Here is a 21,124-nt window from a genome sequence, read left to right on the forward strand (position 1 = left end):
ACTGCTGTGACTGCACTGCTGTAACTCCACTGCTGTATCTCCACTGCTGTGACTCCACTGCTGTAACTCCACTGCTGTAACTCCACTGCTGTGACTCCACTGCTGTATCTCCACTGCTGTAACTCCACTGCTGTGACTGCACTGCTGTAACTCCACTGCTGTAACTCCACTGCTGTGACTGCACTGCTGTGACTCCACTGCTGTAACTCCACTGCTGTGACTCCACAGCTGTGACTCCACTGCTGTAACTCCACTGCTGTGACTGCACTGCTGTAACTCCACTGCTGTGACTGCACTGCTGTAACTGCACTGCTGTAACTCCACTGCTGTGACTCCACTGCTGTAACTCCACTGCTGTGACTGCACTGCTGTGACTGCACTGCTGGAGATGCACAGCTGGAGATGCCCTGCTGTGACTGCACTGCTGTAACTCCACTGCTGTGACTGCACTGCTGTGACTGCACTGCTGTATCTCCACTGCTGTGACTGCCCTGCTGTAACTCCACTGCTGTAACTCCACTGCTGTGACTGCACTGCTGTAACTCCACTGCTGTAACTCCACTGCTGTAACTCCACTGCTGTGACTGCACTGCTGTGACTGCACTGCTGTAACTCCACTGCTGTGACTGCACTGCTGTGACTGCCCTGCTGTAACTCCACTGCTGTGACTGCCCTGCTGTAACTCCACTGCTGTAACTCCACTGCTGTGACTGCACTGCTGTAACTCCACTGCTGTAACTCCACTGCTGTGACTGCACTGCTGTGACTGCACTGCTGTAACTCCACTGCTGTGACTGCACTGCTGTGACTGCACTGCTGTATCTCCACTGCTGTGACTGCACTGCTGTGACTGCACTGCTGTAACTCCACTGCTGTGACTGCACTGCTGTAACTCCACTGCTGTGACTCCACTGCTGTGACTCCACAGCTGTGACTCCACTGCTGTGACTGCACTGCTGTGACTGCACTGCTGTAACCCCACTGCTGTGACTGCACTGCTGTAACTCCACTGCTGTGACTGCACTGCTGTGACTGCCCTGCTGTAACTCCACTGCTGTGACTGCCCTGCTGTAACTCCACTGCTGTAACTCCACTGCTGTGACTGCACTGCTGTAACTCCACTGCTGTAACTCCACTGCTGTGACTGCACTGCTGTGACTGCACTGCTGTAACTCCACTGCTGTGACTGCACTGCTGTGACTGCACTGCTGTATCTCCACTGCTGTGACTGCACTGCTGTGACTGCACTGCTGTAACTCCACTGCTGTGACTGCACTGCTGTAACTCCACTGCTGTGACTCCACTGCTGTGACTCCACAGCTGTGACTCCACTGCTGTGACTGCACTGCTGTGACTGCACTGCTGTAACCCCACTGCTGTGACTGCACTGCTGTAACTCCACTGCTGTGACTGCACTGCTGTGACTGCACTGCTGTAACTCCACTGCGGTAACTCCACTGCTGTGACTGCACTGCTGTGACTGCACTGCTGTATCTCCACTGCTGTGACTCCACTGCTGTAACTCCACTGCTGTAACTCCACTGCTGTAACTCCACTGCTGTGACTGCACTGCTGTAACTCCACTGCTGTGACTGCACTGCTGTAACTCCACAGCTGTGAGTGCACTGCTGTAACTCCACTGCTGTGACTGCACTGCTGGAGATGCACAGCTGGAGATGCCCTGCTGTGACTGCACTGCTGTATCTCCACTGCTGTGACTGCACTGCTGTGACTGCACTGCTGTGACTGCACTGCTGTATCTCCACTGCTGTATCTCCACTGCTGTAACTCCACTGCTGTGACTGCACTGCTGTATCTCCACTGCTGTATCTCCACTGCTGTAACTCCACTGCTGTGACTGCACTGCTGTGACTGCACTGCTGTAACTCCACTGCTGTATCTCCACTGCTGTGACTCCACTGCTGTAACTCCACTGCTGTGACTCCACAGCTGTGACTCCACTGCTGTAACTCCACTGCTGTGACTGCACTGCTGTAACTCCACTGCTGTGACTGCACTGCTGTAACTCCACTGCTGTGACTCCACTGCTGTGACTGCACTGCTGTAACTCCACTGCTGTAACTCCACTGCTGTGACTGCACTGCTGTGACTCCACTGCTGTATCTCCACTGCTGTAACTCCACTGCTGTGACTGCACTGCTGTAACTCCACTGCTGTAACTCCACTGCTGTGACTGCACTGCTGTGACTCCACTGCTGTAACTCCACTGCTGTGACTCCACAGCTGTGACTCCACTGCTGTAACTCCACTGCTGTGACTGCACTGCTGTAACTCCACTGCTGTGACTGCACTGCTGTAACTCCACTGCTGTGACTCCACTGCTGTAACTCCACTGCTGTGACTGCACTGCTGTGACTGCACTGCTGGAGATGCACAGCTGGAGATGCCCTGCTGTGACTGCACTGCTGTAACTCCACTGCTGTGACTGCACTGCTGTGACTGCACTGCTGTATCTCCACTGCTGTGACTGCCCTGCTGTAACTCCACTGCTGTGACTGCCCTGCTGTAACTCCACTGCTGTAACTCCACTGCTGTGACTGCACTGCTGTAACTCCACTGCTGTAACTCCACTGCTGTGACTGCACTGCTGTGACTGCACTGCTGTAACTCCACTGCTGTGACTGCACTGCTGTGACTGCACTGCTGTATCTCCACTGCTGTGACTGCACTGCTGTGACTGCACTGCTGTAACTCCACTGCTGTGACTGCACTGCTGTAACTCCACTGCTGTGACTCCACTGCTGTGACTCCACAGCTGTGACTCCACTGCTGTAACTCCACTGCTGTGACTGCACTGCTGTAACTCCACTGCTGTGACTGCACTGCTGTGACTGCACTGCTGTAACTCCACTGCGGTAACTCCACTGCTGTGACTGCACTGCTGTATCTCCACTGCTGTGACTCCACTGCTGTGACTGCACTGCTGTAACTCCACTGCTGTAACTCCACTGCTATAACTCCACTGCTGTGACTGCACTGCTGTAACTCCACTGCTGTAACTCCACTGCTGTGACTGCACTGCTGTAACTCCACTGCTGTAACTCCACTGCTGTGACTGCACTGCTGTAACTCCACTGCTGTGACTGCACTGCTGTAACTCCACTGCTGTGACTCCACTGCTGTAACTCCACTGCTGTAACTCCACTGCTGTAACTCCACTGCTGTGACTGCACTGCTGTGACTGCACTGCTGTAACTCCACTGCGGTAACTCCACTGCTGTGACTGCACTGCTGTGACTGCACTGCTGTATCTCCACTGCTGTGACTCCACTGCTGTGACTGCACTGCTGTAACTCCACTGCTGTAACTCCACTGCTGTAACTCCACTGCTGTGACTGCACTGCTGTAACTCCACTGCTGTAACTCCACTGCTGTGACTGCACTGCTGTAACTCCACTGCTGTGACTGCACTGCTGTAACTCCACTGCTGTGACTGCACTGCTGTAACTCCACTGCTGTGACTCCACTGCTGTAACTCCACTGCTGTAACTCCACTGCTGTGACTGCACTGCTGTAACTCCACTGCTGTAACTCCACTGCTGTAACTCCACTGCTGTGACTGCACTGCTGTAACTGCACTGCTGTAACTCCACTGCTGTAACTCCACTGCTGTAACTGCAGTGCTGGTGACACACTGCTGCTTTTTTCATTGCTCTCTCTGCTTCACATTGTAAAAGCTGTTTATGGTATTTACACAAAACATCATAAAATCTCTGAACACTGGTTTACACACATCATAAAAACACTGGTTTACTTTAACAATACGCCATGAGCTTTTAACCCCCCCCCAGCAATTTACTATTTCCTTCTATAGCTTGGAGGCTAATTATGACTTCCTCTCAGGAATGGTGAGTGTGTCTGGGAATCGTTTGGAGGTGTTCGGAGCTCAGTTACCGCAATCAGCGTTCAGCTGTGCCTTTGTGCCACTTTGATTGTGGAGTGCGGCCATTTTTCCCACTGATTAACATATTTCTCTTTCTGCATTGATCTCTGAGCCCATTAGTGTTTCATTTTGCTGGACCACTCAGCAATCACTGACTGACCGACTGACTGACTGACATCAAAGAACAATAACTTACTGTTACAATATACAGCAGTCAGGCATAACATCCTGACCACCTCCTTGTCCAGTTTATCAGCTCCACTTACTGTATAGCTGCACTTTGTAGTTCTACAGTTACAGACTGTAGTCCATCTGTTTCTCTGATACTCTGTTACCCTGTTCTTCAGTGGTCAGGACCCCCATGGACCCTCACAGAGCAGGTACTATTTGGGTGATGGATCATTCTCAGCAGTGCTGCTGGAGTGTTTAAACACCTCAGTGTCGCTCCTGTGTCTGATCCAGCAGCAGATGAGCTGTCATCTCTGACTTTACATCTACAAGGTGGACCGACGAGGTAGGAGTGTCTAATAGAGTGGACAGTGAGTGGACACAGTGTTTAAAAACTCCAGCAGCACTGCTGTGTCTGATCCAGCAGCGATATATATGTATATTGCCAAACGTATTCGCTCGTCTGCTTTCACACACAGTTTGGGCCGTCCCCAAACTGTTCCCACAAAGTTGGGAGCATGAAATTGTCCAGAATCTCTTGGTGCTGAAGTGTTAAGAGTTCCTTTCACTGGAACTAAGGGGCCGAGCCCAACTCCTGAAAAACCAACCCCACACCATAATCCCCCCTCCACCAAACTTTACACTTGGCACAATGCAGTCAGACAAGTACCGTCTCCTGGCAAGCACCAGACTCAGATTCATCCATCGGATTTCCAGATGGAGAAGCGTGATTGGTCACTCCAGAGAACACGTCTCCACTGCTCTAGAGTCCAGTCGCTTTACACCAGTGCATTCCACGCTTTGCATTGCGCTTGGTGATGTAAGGCTTGGATGCAGCTGCTCGGCCATGGAAACCCATTCCATGAAGCTCTCTACGCTGTTCTTGAGCTGATCTGAAGGCCACATGAAGTTTGGAGGTCTGTAGTGATTGACTCTGCAGAAAGTTGGTGACCTCTGCGCACTATGCCCCTCAGCATCCGCTGACCGCTCTGTCATTTTACGTGGCCGACCACTTCGTGGCTGAGTTGCTGTCGTTCCCAATCGCTTCCACTTTGTTATAATCCCACTGACAGTTGACTGTGGAATATTTAATACTGAGGAAATTTCACGACTGGACTTGTTGCACAGGTGGCGTCCGATCACGGTACCACGCTGGAATTCACTGAGCTCCTGAGAGCGACCCATTCTTTCACTAATGTCTGTAGAAGCAGTCTGCAGGCCTAGGGGCTCGGCTTTATACACCTGTGGCCATGGAAGTGATTGGAACACCTGAATTCAGTGATTTGGATGGGTGAGTGAATAGTGTATATATAAACGGCCCAAAATGACTTGGAAAAATGTCTGGTTCCATTGACTTACATTAAAAGTAAAGTAGTTTTTTTCTTCTACTGTATACACACACACACACACAGTGGGGCAGCTGATGACTACTTGACCTAATCAAGCATTTGTTAAACTAGTACACACAGTTTTCATCATAGAAATATGCCAAAGATTTATTGGGTGAAAAACAAACCTGTATTTTGCACGCACTCACTTAACAACAAGACTTGACTATCCGACATGCAACACTGGAAAATAATGGCCCGTGTGAGCTTCAGGTTTTAAAAAAGGCTAATAAAAATCAGCCAAATAAATCGAATATTGCCAATTTCGCCTGTAAAGAAACTGGAATAGGAATCAGCCATAAAAAGTCATGACAGGAGCATCTCTAATACAAACTGAACACAAAATAAACACTAAACAATGGTCGCAGGTTTGCCTCAGTAAAAAACTGGAATGCATTTCCAACCAACCACCATTCAATATCTGTAATCAATGCAAAACAGGTGTTGAAACAATTTCCCCCACAACGATTTTCAGACGATTGATTTTCTTTTCTCCTGAAGCTAATAGCAGCTTACTTTCCCCAGCCGAGCAGCTGAATGTGTCCAACATCTCCACTGCCCTGAAAAGAGCCCCCAGCAATTAGGCATCAAGAGGCTAATGAGTCCACTTCACCTTTACGCCGCTCTGCCTGGGCCGAACGTGGCCTTTTAATTGCTGTTATTAAATAAATCACTTGCCTTCTTCCCCAGCATCCCTGGACAGTTTGACTGGCGTGCGTAATGGATATGTTTGCAGGGTAAGGCTTTGTGTTAAAGCTCTACCAAAACCTTAAGCACATTTCAAGTGGAAAATGCTGCACGCACAGGCAGTGTCACTCCTGCAGGCCTTAATGACACAAATTGTTCTCTCTAAATGTGCTTTTCAGCATTGTGAAGGCTGTCATGGGGAAAAGTGGATGACGTTTCGTGGATGGAGCGCTCAGATTTAAAGCAGGCTTGCCGGGTGAGGAGTGAGGATGAAGATCGAGATACTCGAGACTGACCACTGCACCATGGCCTTCCTCAGCAAACGTGGAGAATTCACCAAGGAGCACAGCAGGGTATGTACTCTGTCTTATTTAAGGAGGAGAATAATGTATCAAGTGTGTTATACTGCCTTATTTGAAGGTGAGGTGCTTACAAATGTTTTACACAATTTCTGCTAAATTAAAGGGTTAAGGTGTAAACAGGTAAACAAGTCATAGGAACCGGGCGTCTGAAGGGTTTCAAGCTGCTCCACAGAAAGTTTCACATGAAGTGGATTGGAATACGATGCCTGATGGCTAAAATCCTGTTTTGTGTTCGTTTTTGGCCCTATCTGGGTTGTAGTCATGACCCCCCGGTTCCTATCACCACCACTGTAAAGAATTCCGAGTCTCTACAGTTAACCATTTTACACCAAACCGCTCGGACTGACTCCGTTTACACCTCACCCGAATCACACGAAAGTTTTGAATTCTCCTTCAAGAAAGTGGTATTGTAGTGTTTTATTTAAGAACAGAGGTTAGTCACTATGTGCTTTATTTAAGAAAGAATACTATATATGTTGTCGGAGGAAAACCTCAGTTTTCGTCGTTTTTCGGTTTTTAACATAGTTTGAAAACACCTGTTGCCCTATACATTGTGTATACATTTCATGGAGAACGAACCAAAAGAAATGGCCCAAAATGACTTGGAAAAAATTCTGGATCCATTGACTTACATTAAACGTAAAGCAGGTTTTTTCCTTCTCCTGTAAAGTTATCATTTTGGAGATATGAGGTTTTCTTCCAACAGCAATATATACTGTATGTATATATAATTATAGCCTTTTCAAACAGATACACTGAACTTTCATAAAACATAAAAACATACAGCTCACTTAATGCTGAGCCTCAGAAGAATGTGGTTTCTAATAATTACCACTGTTCATTTCAACATCTATTGATCGTCTCTACTAAAATAAAATAAAACAGAGCCCACTGGACGATCGATCTGCCCGGTCTGACCCAAACTCCACCTCCGCAAGCCTCCAGGACACAGCCGTGTGCGCGAGATGCTGCCTCAAAATCACTGATAAATATCTACTCATGGTAAGACAGGCATTGTTTTATTTCAATTAAGGACCATTTGTGATTTTGGGTTTTGCAATTAATTGTTATGCATTGATCTTATTAGTATTATTATTGTGTTAAGGTTTATTAGTAACAGTAACAGCTGTATTTTTTTTATTATTGTCTTTATATTTATTGTTACTATTATTAGTAGTATTAGTTGTAGTAGTTATTGTCATAACAGTAGCAGTTTTAGTTATAGAAACAATGCTAATATGATTGTTGTTATTGTTATTAGTAATATTATTCGCAGTAATTGAAGCAGCAATTTTACACTCATGTTCAAAACTTTGGGCACCCCTGATCAAATTGTGATGAAATTATGAAAATGATGAAAGTTAATATATCCTTGCTGAACAAACCCTAAAATATAAAATGTTAATCATAATGTAACATTATTATTATTATTCTGATTATTATTGTCATTATTATTAGTAGTAGTAGTAATTGTAGTGTAGGTTGTAGTTGTAGCATCAGTGTTTTTAAGATTGTTTTATTAGTGGCAGTAGCAGGAATGTTATTTATTATAGTATAAATGATTAATTACTGGTAGAATTGTTATTAATTTTTTATTATTATTACCGTCATTTCCTTGTTGTTGTTAAGGCACAGGTCAGTGCAGTGTCTTTTTCAGTGCTCATATTCAGTGGTATGACACGCATGACATAGAGCTCATTATTTATTTGTTTACTCATTTATTAATGTTTGTAATCAGGTGAATGGTCTGTTCTGGCATATGCGCTGTCTGTCCTGCAGCGTGTGTCACACGGCCCTCAGTGAGCGCAACAGCTGCTACATCAGAGGCAGAGAGGTTTACTGCAAACCCCATTACTACAGGTACAGTACACTTAAAACAACAGGTACACCAAAACCGTAGTGTACGAGAAATAAAAATGATGAAGCTGCTTCCAACATTTCAGATAGTTTAGATGTAAATGAAGTCATTCAGAGTGGTTGGATGTGAAATGCTCCATCTGCAGAGTCAGAACTGGGAGGAGCTTTTGTCCAAAATATACATATATATTATATAAATTATATTATATATTATAATAACACACACACAAAAATATATATATATATATATTAATATAAATTATATTATATATAATATATATTTATATATTATATAAAATTATATATATATATATATATATATATATATATATATATATATATATTCTTAATCCATAGGGTTTAATATGATGTCTGCCCACCCTTTGCAGCTATAACAGCTTCAAACTCTTCTAGGAAGGCTTTACACAAGGGTTAGGAGTGTATTCATGGGAATTTTTGACCAGAAGCACGTTTGTGAGGTCAGACACTGATGTTGGACGAGAAGGCCTGGCTCACAGTCTCCACTCTAATTCATCCCAAAGGTGTTCAATGGGGTTGAGGTCAGGACTCTGTGCAGGCCAGTCAAGTTCTTCCACACCAAACTGGCTCATCCACGTCTTTATGGACCTGCTTTGTGCACTGGTGCTCAGTCATGTTGGAACAGGAAGGGGCCGTCCCCAAACTGTTCCCACAAAGTTGGGAGCATGAAATTGTCCAAAATCTCTTGGTGCTGAAGCTTTAAGAGTTCCTTTCACTGGAACTAAGGGGCCGAGCCCAACTCCTGAAAAACAACCCCACACCATGATCCCCCCTCCACCAAACTTTACACTCGGCACAATGCAGTCAGACAAGTACCATCTCCACTGCTCTAGAGTCCAGTGGCGGTGCTTTACACCACTGCGTTCAACACTTTGCTTTGCGTTTGGTGATGTAAGGCTTGGATGCAGCTGCTCGGCCATGGAAACCCATTCCATGAAGCACCTAACCCCAACTGCTCCCCAGGTGCCGTGGATAGGGCTGGCCACTGCTCTGGGCAAGTGTGCTCACTGCCCCTAGTGTGTGTGCGTTCACTAGTGTGTATGTGGTGTTTCACATGTGTAGGTGAAATTTCCCCATTGTGAGACTAATAAGGGTTAATTAGTCTTATCCATAAAACAGGCCCCAAAGAAAACGTATTTGTTCACACCTACCGCTATTTTACCATCAACCTTCCATGTAAAACTAAAACTCAGAAGACACGTGTAGGTTCGCTGGTGGTTTTGGATCGTAAATAAATTGCCTATATTTGTGTTGTAGTCCTTGTGAGCCCTGGTTCCCATCACCACCACTGTGAAGACCATCTGAGTCTGTAACTTTGTCCGTAATGAACCATTTCACACCAAACCACTCTGAAAGTCTATATGGCCGGGTATTGGTTTCGTGATGTTTGCAGGAGGTGCCGGTGTGCATGCTGTGGTCAGTCGGTGCGGTCCAGTGACTGGGTGCGCAGAGTGAAGGGGAATGTTTATCACCTGGCCTGCTTCTCCTGCTGCTCGTGTAAAAGGCAGCTGGGTACAGGAGAGCAGTTCGCTGTGGTGCAGGAGACGCTGTTGCTCTGCAGGATGCATTACGACTGCATGCTTCAACAGCTTCAGCAAGGTAAACACCCAAAATAAACAAACAAACGTGTTTGTTTCATTCAAAAATGACAAATCACATGCCACACATAATATATTTCACGTATGTAATATTGGGCAAAAGTTTAGGGACCTGAGAAAATGACATTTAAAATGCTTTTCAGGTAGACTGCAACTGTTAGTATATCAATTACATTGCTAGAGTGAGCAGTACAGTAAGCAGTGATCTGCCAAAGTATTTACCTTTTCCATCCCTTTCCTCATGGCTGACCCAGTATTAAAGGGGAATTCCAACAATTTTTCCAAAATCTCTGCATAATTCAGATGTTGAAATGTAAACAAAGTCAATGGTCAGTGAAATGGACCACTGTAGAGAAAACCATCCACTTAGACTTCTTTAGGTTTTTTACAGTGTATGTTTTAGACCACCACTGTCTCGCAGCGTATGCATAAGGCTGTAATATTTCATGTAATAACTTGTGTGATGGAGCTTTGAAAGGCATTAAACTCTTCAGACGTTTGGTTCCGATCACCACCACTGTGAATACTACTGATCCAGTAAGTTTCTCTAGAGCAGAGCGCTTCACACCAAACCGCTCTGAATGACTCTGTTTACATCTGAACCGTTTAATTAGAGAAAACTTTTGGAAAGCTAAAGGAATTCCTTTTTAATTGTTATAGTAATCCAATAACTGGTTTGGCCAATCAATGCTTCATTAAATTAAGTCAGGCGTGCTGGTGATGGCGTATCTTACATATGGTATCAGTGACTTTTTGAAAATATAAAATTCTTGTCATTAAAGTTCATTTGTATTTATTATAAGACACGTATTGCCCAGATGAACAGTTGTTAACAATCTCTCTCTCTCTCTCTCTCTATCTACAACCTCAATTCCAGTGAAGTTGGGACGTTGTTTAAAACATAAATAAAAACAGAATACAATGATTTGCAAATCCTTTCCATCCTATATTCAATTGAATACACTACAAAGACGAGATATTTAATGTTCAAACAGATAAACTTTATTGTTTTTTGCAAATATTAACTCATTTTGAATTTGATGCCTGCAACACATTCCAAAGAAGTTGGGACAGGGGCGTGTTTACCACTGTGTTACTTCACCTTTCCTTTTAACACTCAATAAGCGTTTGGGAACTGAGGACACTAATTGTTGAAGCTCTGTAGGTGGAATTCTTTCCCATTCTTGCTTGATGTACAGCTTCAGTTGCTCAGCAGTCCGGGGGTCTCCGTTGTCATATTTTGTGCTTCATAATGCGCCACACATTTTCAATGGGAGACGGTCTGGACTGCAGGCAGGCCAGTCTAGTACCAGCACTCTTTTACTACGAAGCCACGCTGTTGTAACACGTGCAGAATGTGGCTTGGCATCGTCTTGCTGAAATAAGCAGGACGTCCCTGAAAAAGACGCTGCTTGGATGGCAGCAGATGTTGCTCCAAAACCTGTATGTACCTTTCAGCATTAATGGGGCCTTCACAGATGTGCAAGTTACCCCTGCCATGGGCACTAACACCCCCCACTATCAGAGATGCTGGCTTTTGAACTTTGCGCTGAAAACAATCCGGACAGTCCTTTTCCTCTTTGTCCCGGAGGACACGACATCCATGATTTCCAAAATCAGTGTGAAGTGTGGACTCGTCAGACCACAGGACACTTTTCCACTCTGCGTCAGTCCATCTCAGATGAGCTCGGGCCCAGAGAAGCCGGCGGCGTTTCTGGGTGGTGTTGATATGTGGCTTCGCTTTGCATGGCAGAGTTTTAACTTGCACTTGTAGATGGAGCGACAGTTCACTGACAGTGGTTTTCTGAAGTGTTCCTGAGCCCATGTGGGAATATCCGTTACAGAATGATGTGGGTTTTTAATGCAGAGCCGCCTGAGGGGTCGAAGGTCACAGGCATTCAGTGTTGGTTTTCTGCCTTGCTGCTTACTTGCAGAGATTTCTCCAGATTCTCTGAATCCTTTGATGATATTATGGACTGTAGATGATGAAATCCCTAAATTCCTTGCAGTTGCACGTTGAGAAACGTTGTTCTTAAACTTTTGGACTATTTGCTCACGCAGTTGTTCACTAAGTGGTGAACCTCGCCCGTCCTTGCCTGTGAACGACTGAGCCTTTCAGGGATGCTCCCTTTATACCCAATCATGACACTCACCTGTTTCCAATTGACCTGCTCACCTGTGGAATGTTCCAAACAGGTGTTTTTTGAGCATTCCTCAACTTTCCCAGTCTTTTGTTGCTCCTGTCCCAATTTCTTTGGAACGTGTTGCAGGCATCAAATTAAAAAAGAGTGAATATTTGTAATAAACAATAAAGTTTATCTGTTTGAACATTAAATATCTCGTCTTTGTAGTTTATTCTGTTGAATAGAGGTTGAAAAGGATTTGCAAATCATCGCATTCTGTTTTTATGTTTTACACAACGTCCCAACTTCATTGGAATTGGGGTTCTATCTATCTATCTATCTATCTATCTATCTATCTATCTATCTATCTATCTATCTGTCTGTCTGTCTGTCTGTCTGTCTGTCTGTCTGTCTGTCTGTCTGTCTGTCTGTCTGTCTATCTCACCTGGGCCTATCTGTTGTTTCAGGAAACTGTGTAACTATTGGAGATGGTGGAGCTAAGCCGTCTAAACGAGTGCGCACCTGTTTCACAGCAGAGCAGCTGCAGGTATGAACCACATACTCAAATCCTCACTGCTGTATACAAGGCCATTAAAGTGGCCTCTGGGAAACGGTTGGCTTAGTTCAGACTTTTGATTGGTGCTAAAGGTCAGTGTGGGTCAAATCTTTTGTTGCCTTCAGTCACTGTCACAGTGCGGCTCTGTCTGCCACTGTGTGGCCTGTTCTCCTGCACCACAGCTGGCACAGTCTACCCCCTCCACATTTGAATGCGAGTACATTTCAATTACTGTTTATCATTAGAAGTATAATAATGAATAAGTCTGTTCCCTTTAGAGGACGAGACAACGTACTTCAGTTTGACCAGTTTGACCAGGCCTGTTGATAACCTGTTGAAACTGTTGCATACGACTGTATAAACATGCATATCATCACTGTCCGAAGAAAAACATGTATCTCCACAATACTTTACAGGAGAGAACACTGTACATTGGCAATTGCTGTCATTGTAAGTTAATGTAACGTGATTTTATTCCAGGCTATTTTGGAGCATTTCTACCCGCCCACTCATCACGACATGTACAAAACTGAAAATCACCAAAAATTGAGATTTTTGGGAGTTTTTCTGGACAGCAACAAACAAACAAACAAATGAATGAAGGAACAGATAGATAGATAGATAGATAGATAGATAGATAGATAGATAGATAGATAGATAGATAGATAGATAGATAGATAGATAGATAGATAGGCTCCAGAGGACTATAATTGTGCTTCACTGTATATATGAATATGGATGGGATGGCATTAAAGCTGGTTTAGGCTTGACTCCTGACTGCACGTTGTCCAGATAATGCAGGTCCAGTTTGCGCTGGACAGCACTCCTGATGCTCAGGCCCTGCAGACACTGGCGGAGAAAACCGGACTGAGCCGAAGAGTCATCCAGGTCAGAACGCTCTGGGTTCAGGTTTTAGAGACAACCATCATAAGCTGGTACAGCAGGACTCCTCGTTTTAAATCTTAGACAGTATTTTTACTATACATTAACTCCACATGTTAAAATGATTCACAGAGCTGTAGAGTTACATTAATGATTTACTGATGGAAGCGTACAGCCCACCATTTAGCATCATGCAAGCTGCATGTCTGAATCACTGCACTGCCTTCAAACCTGAAATGTGCGCATTGTTTAAAAAAAGAAAGAAAAAACACAATTAAGAACAAAATTAATAAGTTAAAACATATTTCTTTACTTTACCCTGTCAATTTTTTATGGTTTCCCTTGTTTTTTATTTGTAAAATTACTTTTACTTTCTTGTTAGTTGTATTTTTAGTTTTAGTTTTATCTTGTGCGTTTTAATTTGAATCATTTTTACTATATTCACTTTTCTGCTGTTACTTCTATTTGTTTGCATTTTATGTTTTGTTTATTTGTTATCATTGTTTTTCTCCTCTTTCTCTGTTGTTTTTACTTGAGCTGCATTTTTAAGGTATGAAGGGTGCTATATAAATAAAGATTATTATTATTATTAATATTATTAATTTGGCCGTTTGCTTTAACCTGTTCATTTGTCTCACAGGTCTGGTTTCAGAACTGCAGAGCGAGGCATAAGAAGCACGCGGGTCCGAGTCACTGTGCGGTAACAGCCGCTGGACACCTGAACCCGTCTCTGGAACAGCATCTGTGGTCCACTTCCACACTGTCCACGCTGCAGGACTACAGTGACAGTGAACCCCAGTGCGGTCTGGTCCTCATTTCAGCATCCAGGGGTGTGTAGAGCAGTGGGAAGCCCTCGGGGTCGTCTAGCTCCTCAGAGTCGTAATGTTTTCTGTTGTGCTCGTATTTCATTGGTGGTTCTTCAAGGGTTCTTTAGTAAAAAATGGTTCTATATATAACCATTAACACTCAAAGAATGATTAACTATTGGTACAATTCAAGGGTTCTTCTACATCATGATGGCTTTCTTCAGATGGATGCAGAATGTGTTTTATTTGGTTCTATACAGATCCTTTTTGAAAAGGGTTCTTCATAGCACTATTCTATTGTAACAATAGAAGAACCTATTTTGGTGCCAATAGAACCCTATTTTTAAAAAGGTTCTGTATAGAACCAAATAAAACACACATGCTATCAATATGAAGAACGGCATATAGAACCATGAACACTCAGACCCCTTTGCATGATTAAAGGGTTCTTTTGCATCATGACAGTGTTCTTCAGATTGATGGAGTGTGTGTGTATGTGGTTCTATATAGAAGCCTTTTCTCTCTAAATAGCACCAAAAGGGTTCTCCTACTGTAATAGGCCTAACATTGTAACAGTACCTTTTTGGTGCCATACAGAACCCTTTTCAAAATGTTTTTATATAGAAGCATCTACAGCACATTCTCCAATAATCTGAAGAACCCTTTCACCATGCAAAGGGGTCTTTGAGTGTTCATGGCTCTATATAGAACCATTTTTTTAACTAAAGAACTCTTGAAGAACCATCATTTTTAAGAGTGCATTGTATCTTGATAGATACAGTCGGTCAAGCAAGCTCCCCCCATTGGTTAGGACTTCAGGAGCTGAAGTGAAGACCTAATACCTCAGATTAACCACTAACATGATTAGGAATCCACCAATGACGTTTTGATTTAATTGGTTTGATTGAAACACATAATTCTAGGCCTTCTGGAAGTTCTAGATACATCACTGACACGACTCTTTACTAAAAGAGTCGCTATTAAACTTCTACAAGGTGAAAATATCTGCTAACCCCATTAAAATCTGACACCCCTAACCCCCAACTGTTCCCCGGGCGCTGTGGATTGGGCTGCCCACCACTCTGGGCAAGTGTGCTCACTGCCCCCTAGGGTGTGTGCTCACTAGTGTGCACGTATGTGGGTGCTTCACTGCATAGTTGGGTTAAAAGCTTTTTTAAAAAATACTTTTTAGCAGTTGCAGTTAAGCGATTCTAAAATCTGAGGTTCCTCAACATTCCCACCTCCTGTGTCCCTGATGGCAGTGGAATGTCTTAGTACATTGTGCATCTATTAGCATAGATTCTAAAAACAAACAATGCTTTAGTTCTCACATTTGCTTTATCTCTGCAGACCACCCATCATCTGAGCTGCTCCAGCCTCTACAGTCCCAACACACAGCAGTTCTACCGGTTCTGCCCATGTACACTTGCCAAACACCTTCACTGTCCTTCTGAATGCGTTACATATTTAAACCATTTTTAAGCCTGTTTGCTGCTTGCGTTCATCTCAGCAGACTACAAACAGTCCGACTCTGTCAAACAGGAATCACGTCCAGTATCTCACACGCTCACAAGATTTACTTTTTGTGATGTGAACCATGTTTTTATTTGTATTTTAGTTTAACATGAATACTTGTGGCAGCACGGTGGCGTGGTGGGTAGCGCTGTCGCCTCACAGCAAGAAGGGCCTGGAGGCAGTTGTGGGCAGTAGTGGGCTGGAGGTTAGGGAACCAGCTCTGTGACTGGAAGGTCGCCGGTTCGATCCCCTCAGCTGACAGGCCATGACTGAAGTGCCCTTAAGCAAGACACCTAACCCCCAACTGCTCCCTGGGCACCGTGGATAGGGCTGCTCACTGCTCTGGGCAAGTGTGCTCACATGAATGTGGGTGTTTCACTGCACAGATGGGTTAAATGCAGAGGTCTAATTTCACACTGTGCAAACACAGAGACACATGGCTGTTACTTCTAATTCAGAGTTTGACCAGGTGACCAGGTTTGTGTGGGTTTCCTCCCACAGTCTAAGGACATTGCCCCTGTGTGGTCTGTCTGCCCTGCAATGGACTGGTGACCTGTCCAGGGTGTATCCTGCCTCTGCCTGATGACTGCTGGGATAGGCTCCAGCACCCCCCTGCGACCCAGAAGGAGAAGCGGCTTAGATGTATTTGTGTTCACTGCTTTGGAAAATGATGCATATGGTTTTGATGCAGCAAACTGACACAGCTGTGTAATGAAATGTATTTTCTTTGTAGAATAACTAAGTATGTACATCATTTCCACACAAATAAACATAATTTACGCTTTCAGTTTGCGTATGTTGCGACCCGGTTTAGGGTCAGGCCATAACAGAAAATGAGAGCGGGCTCTCTACCCAGACCTGCTGTCAGACCAGACACCATGGAAGTCAGAAAATGGCCGGTTTAAAACCAGGAGAAATCGTAACCAAAACAAAACGGCACTCATCCCCTACTATCCAAATCTTCAGAGAGAGCTTCAGTGAATCTAACAAAGCTTTCATAAATTATACACGCAAGTAAAGCGAAGCAAAGAGTGTTGTTAAGAGTACCAGGCTGGTCTGGGCAGGTGTCCTTCAAGGTCATGTTAAAGGGGAAGCCTGGCCACTTCCTATTCCCCCCATTATATCACAAACAGGGCTGCTAAACAGCAGAGGGCGCCCACGAGGGAGTCCTCAATGAATGGGAGTGAATGGAGCTCAACGGCTAAAAACGAGCAGTTAAAATAGTTTCTAATCTCTCGTCCAGATCTTTCCTTTCATTTTAGTCAGTAGAAGGATGGGTTTTACTAAAAAAAACAAAGATATCTTACCCATATCATTTCCTGTTTTCTGCAGCAAACGGGTTTTGGGCAGCAGAACGTGGGCTTTACTGCTAGTGAGTGCTGACTGGGTGGCGAGCGGAGCAGCTCATTGGCTGACGTCACTGACGTCATGAACATACATGAGGTGCTGTTTTAAACTCCTATAACTCGAATTTAAAAGCTCTTTAAAATATAACAGCGGTGTTAAAGTGTTTTATGACATTCATTGTTCAGGAAAGGATCAGATTCTTTTACGTTAAAAATATTTCAGCATTTATAAACTATGATTTTGCTCAAAGAACCGGAATCGACCCATTCATTTTGGACTCGCTCAGGACCACCCTCTAGTGTCTGAGAAACCTGGAAGACACTGCAGAGTGGGAATTCTGCTCTCTACAAGTTCTCTAACACCTTTTGCTGGACACTAGAAGCCAGACTAGCTAGTTAGCCACTGGTTTTCTCATTTGAACTATAACCAATAAGGCCTGAACGTTGACTCACTGCATGTTTGCACCAAATGATATTCCAGCCCTGCTTTACTGCTTGTAGCAACAAGCAGCTCTGCTGTTCACACTGCATAAAAGAAGTGACGCATGTTGAATGTTAAAAAAATATGTAAAAGTTGCCATTATGAGGTTGTTTATAAGATTATTCAACCTATTTCTACACATGTGACTTCAGTCATATCAGCTAAAATGACCTGATAGCAGCACGCAGGTCATTTTACTTCCCTCAGAAAATAACACTGGAGGGAAATACAAGCAGTAGGTCATTCTACAGAAACGCCCATTTTTGTGTCCCTAGCGTTTACAGATATATTACACTTAAAACAGGTTAGTGTTACAATTTTTAACATTTTCAAATAAAACAATGTTATTTTAGCAATTAGACCTTCTTGAGCCTCACTTTAGCAATACTGTTTTTTTTAAGTCAATTATCTAGAACTTATCTAGAACTCCGCAAGCACTGCAGAACAGCTCGTCCTCACAGTCTTGTGTCAAGGCTGAGGCCATATTGTAAAGTAAAAAACATTTTTCCTGCTATTTTAACTACAATAATCGGATACATGACTATGGGATGTATCCATTAAATGACAAAGAAAAATAAAGCCAAAAAAATAAATAAAATGATCAAATATAGAATAAAAGTCCCCCGGGAGTCGTGTCGCTGGTGTTACTGCGTAACAAAAGTCTCTTATTTTGATATAAAAGTCACACCGATGACGTCACTCGACCTCCTTTGACCTGTTTTCTGAGGATCTATGGAGAAAAGCTCATGGTGAGTCCGCCGTGTCTTTCAGTTCTCATAGATCTTCTCATTCAGCTCATGAACTCATATGAAGCGTTTAGCTGACGTCACTGGTGTGACCGGCTTTATTCTTCCTGAAAAAATAAAATACAAATGGATGAAATTCCATATTTTAGTGGCTTTTCCACGACTGAGCACGTGTGGTTTGATGCTCTGTAGCAGCTGTTCAGTAAAATGAACTGTTCGTTTAAAACGTCTCTGGTGTTTCCCTCATTATACGTCACACCAATGACGGTCGGTAACACCGGTGACTCCTCTGGAGAGACAGGAAAGTGGAGGTTTCTGTAGAACGACCCCAACATCAGTCAAAGTAGTGAGATGCTACTGTCTACCTTCAAGGCCAGCCAAGATAGCATTAGCAAAGTCTTCAGTTACTCAAACGCTCCCACAAATGAGCCCCAGCTGTGTGAACAGATGACCGTAAAGATCACTGAACACGTTTTAAAAAGCTCTGCACGGCAGAAACTCTCCTAAATCTGAGGGGCTGCAAGTCCAGTTCCAGACAGAATGGAAGAGTAGCGAATGCGGGTTCATGAATATGTGCCTGCTGTAATTTTCTCAATATGAGGGAAATAATAAGCGCTCCCCCCCAGCAGAGTATCAGAGTGACAGGACATTCAAATGAACAATAATTAAAGGTTATTAAGCATGAATCATTTTTACAGAGATTAAAAAAACAAAAGAGAAGAAAATCAAACCTTATGGCACATGCGCACAGCCAAATGGGTTTCTGGCTCCCCCTCATGGACATCTAGAGTAATTACATTTGCAGAATTACCGCACAACAGAGAGGATGTTTCGGCACTGAATTTACTCGATTCTGATGTGTTCATTCCCACATAGCCCGATCCGCAGCGCCCGGGGAGCAGCTGGGGGTTAGGCGTCTTGCTCAAGGACACCTCAGTCACGTGCTGTCGGCTCTGGGGATCGAACCCGCGACCTTCTGGTCACGAGGCTGATTCCCTAACCTTCAGCCCACGACTGCCCCAATATATAACATATATAACACGTATTACATCAACACTATTAGTGCTAGGAGGCGATTTTAAAGACAAATGTGTTGATTTGTCTGGAAGTTATATAAAAGTGTATATAGTGCATATTAAAAGCAAAGTGCTGAACACTAAACGAGACAAGCTGCACGTGTATAAGTACGTGTATAAGCATTTTCTAACTCTGTTAAAAAGCATTTTTAAAAACGTGAAGCATTCGTGAAGCAATGTTTTGACATATAATACTAGAATTTTTTGACATAACCACTTGAAATACTGAGAAAAACGTCAGTGTCAACATGCAAAGACAAACATAAGTCAAAATGATTCAAAAATGATTCCAAGAAACTGAAAAATGACTAGAAAGATGTCATTCTTTTGATAGAATAAATACATTTTTGTGTTTTTCTGTGTTCTCTGTTTCCATACATAGTTCTCTACCTGGCCACAGAGCAAATCTCTCCTGACTATGAAGAACCAGCTCAGTTCTACACAGAAACATACCACTAGCCATGTGTACATACAGCCTAATAAGCCGTTAATAATACAACTAATAGAATACGTTCATGTCTACACTTCAATCGGAATAGTCTAGACCGACTGAGAACATTCAGAATACAGTTCCTATCTGATTGAACGAGGTGGGTAATCCTGTAAATAATCCGTTATATAGAAGAATAATATCCATGTAAACACCTGTATCTGATTACATTCCCTATCGGAAAGTTTATACCGTTCAACATGGTGGAGCAGAAACTGGTCTGCAGGGGACACGAAGTTTAAGCTCTGGTCTTTAAAAAACGGCGGTGGGATGGACGTCCAGAACGACGTCTTCCTCTCGGCCTTCTTTATTAAGGACATGGGAAGGACGTTTTACTGAGTCTGACATCATTTTAAAGCAATTAAAAACACAAGCACTGCTCACTGCTGCTCATCTCACTCTGACTGGACTGTTCGTTGTTATGGTAACGTGTATTCCACGTATGCGCATAATTTTGGATCGGATTACTTGAGCGTGGTTTGGCTCCATTAAAGGGCCCATAAAATACAATGTCCTTGCATGTTACATGTCCGTTTTCAAACCTCTCCATCACTCAGACTTAAACAGGCTGTTTTTGTTACTGTGCTTTTAAGACTGATGTGCTGATACTGACAGTCAAGGCTGTAACATCAGAGCTGGTCTATGAGAAGCCTGGCCTCTCACTATTAAATGGAGCTAAACGGCTAAAAGACAAAAAGTCAACCCTCTACTGCACGGCGTTGCCATACATCTCAATTTTACTAAAACGCAGTAAATCTGTTTTCCCGAGAGAGTCCAAAATGAATGGGTTGATATGGAGCATGTGAGCAAAATCGGTTTATAAATGCTTAAACATTTTTAAACTATGAAAAGCAATACAATCATTTCCTGAACACAGAACAGCATAAACCATTTTAACACCGCTGTTATATCTTTAAGAGCTTTTAAACTCGGGTTAGAGGAGGCACCGCATGTATGTCCACGATGTCAGTAAGCCAGTGAGCTGCTCCGCTCACCAACCAAATCTTGTCTTGACCGGTCAGATCTTGAGTTAAGACACAAAACATTTCTGTAACACGGCCCCTGATGTAGGTTTACTATCCTGCCTACAACCTTCTAAT

At 43.6% G+C, this 21,124-nt stretch overlaps 1 protein-coding gene across 1 annotated transcript; it reads left to right on the top strand.

The window, feature by feature from the left end:
• The first annotated feature begins 6,432 nt into the window (after window positions 1-6,432).
• On the top strand, window positions 6,433-19,993 carry LOC108439400 (LIM/homeobox protein Lhx8). The gene is made up of 8 exons (XM_017717793.2): window positions 6,433-6,500; window positions 7,395-7,511; window positions 8,248-8,369; window positions 9,799-10,004; window positions 12,594-12,673; window positions 13,475-13,570; window positions 14,205-14,394; window positions 19,917-19,993. The coding sequence occupies exons 1-8, from the start codon at window positions 6,453-6,455 to the stop codon at window positions 19,991-19,993; spliced, it is 936 nt and encodes a 311-aa protein (XP_017573282.2). The 5' UTR covers window positions 6,433-6,452.
• The last annotated feature ends 1,131 nt before the right edge of the window (window positions 19,994-21,124 follow it).

Source organism: Pygocentrus nattereri, chromosome 28, assembly GCF_015220715.1.
Source record: "Pygocentrus nattereri isolate fPygNat1 chromosome 28, fPygNat1.pri, whole genome shotgun sequence".
NCBI classification, from domain to species: Eukaryota; Metazoa; Chordata; class Actinopteri; order Characiformes; family Serrasalmidae; genus Pygocentrus; species Pygocentrus nattereri.

What these genes read in the sequence shown, in the direction of transcription:
- LOC108439400 (XM_017717793.2), top strand. Translation starts at nt 6,453, where the DNA reads ATGGCCTTCCTCAGCAAACGTGGAGAATTCACCAAGGAGCACAGCAGG. An exon ending in TCACCAAGGAGCACAGCAGG is followed by an intron (nt 6,501 to 7,394) that starts GTATGTACTCTG and finishes AAAATAAAACAG; the next exon opens with AGCCCACTGGACGATCGATC. An exon ending in GCTTCAACAGCTTCAGCAAG is followed by an intron (nt 10,005 to 12,593) that starts GTAAACACCCAA and finishes CTGTTGTTTCAG; the next exon opens with GAAACTGTGTAACTATTGGA.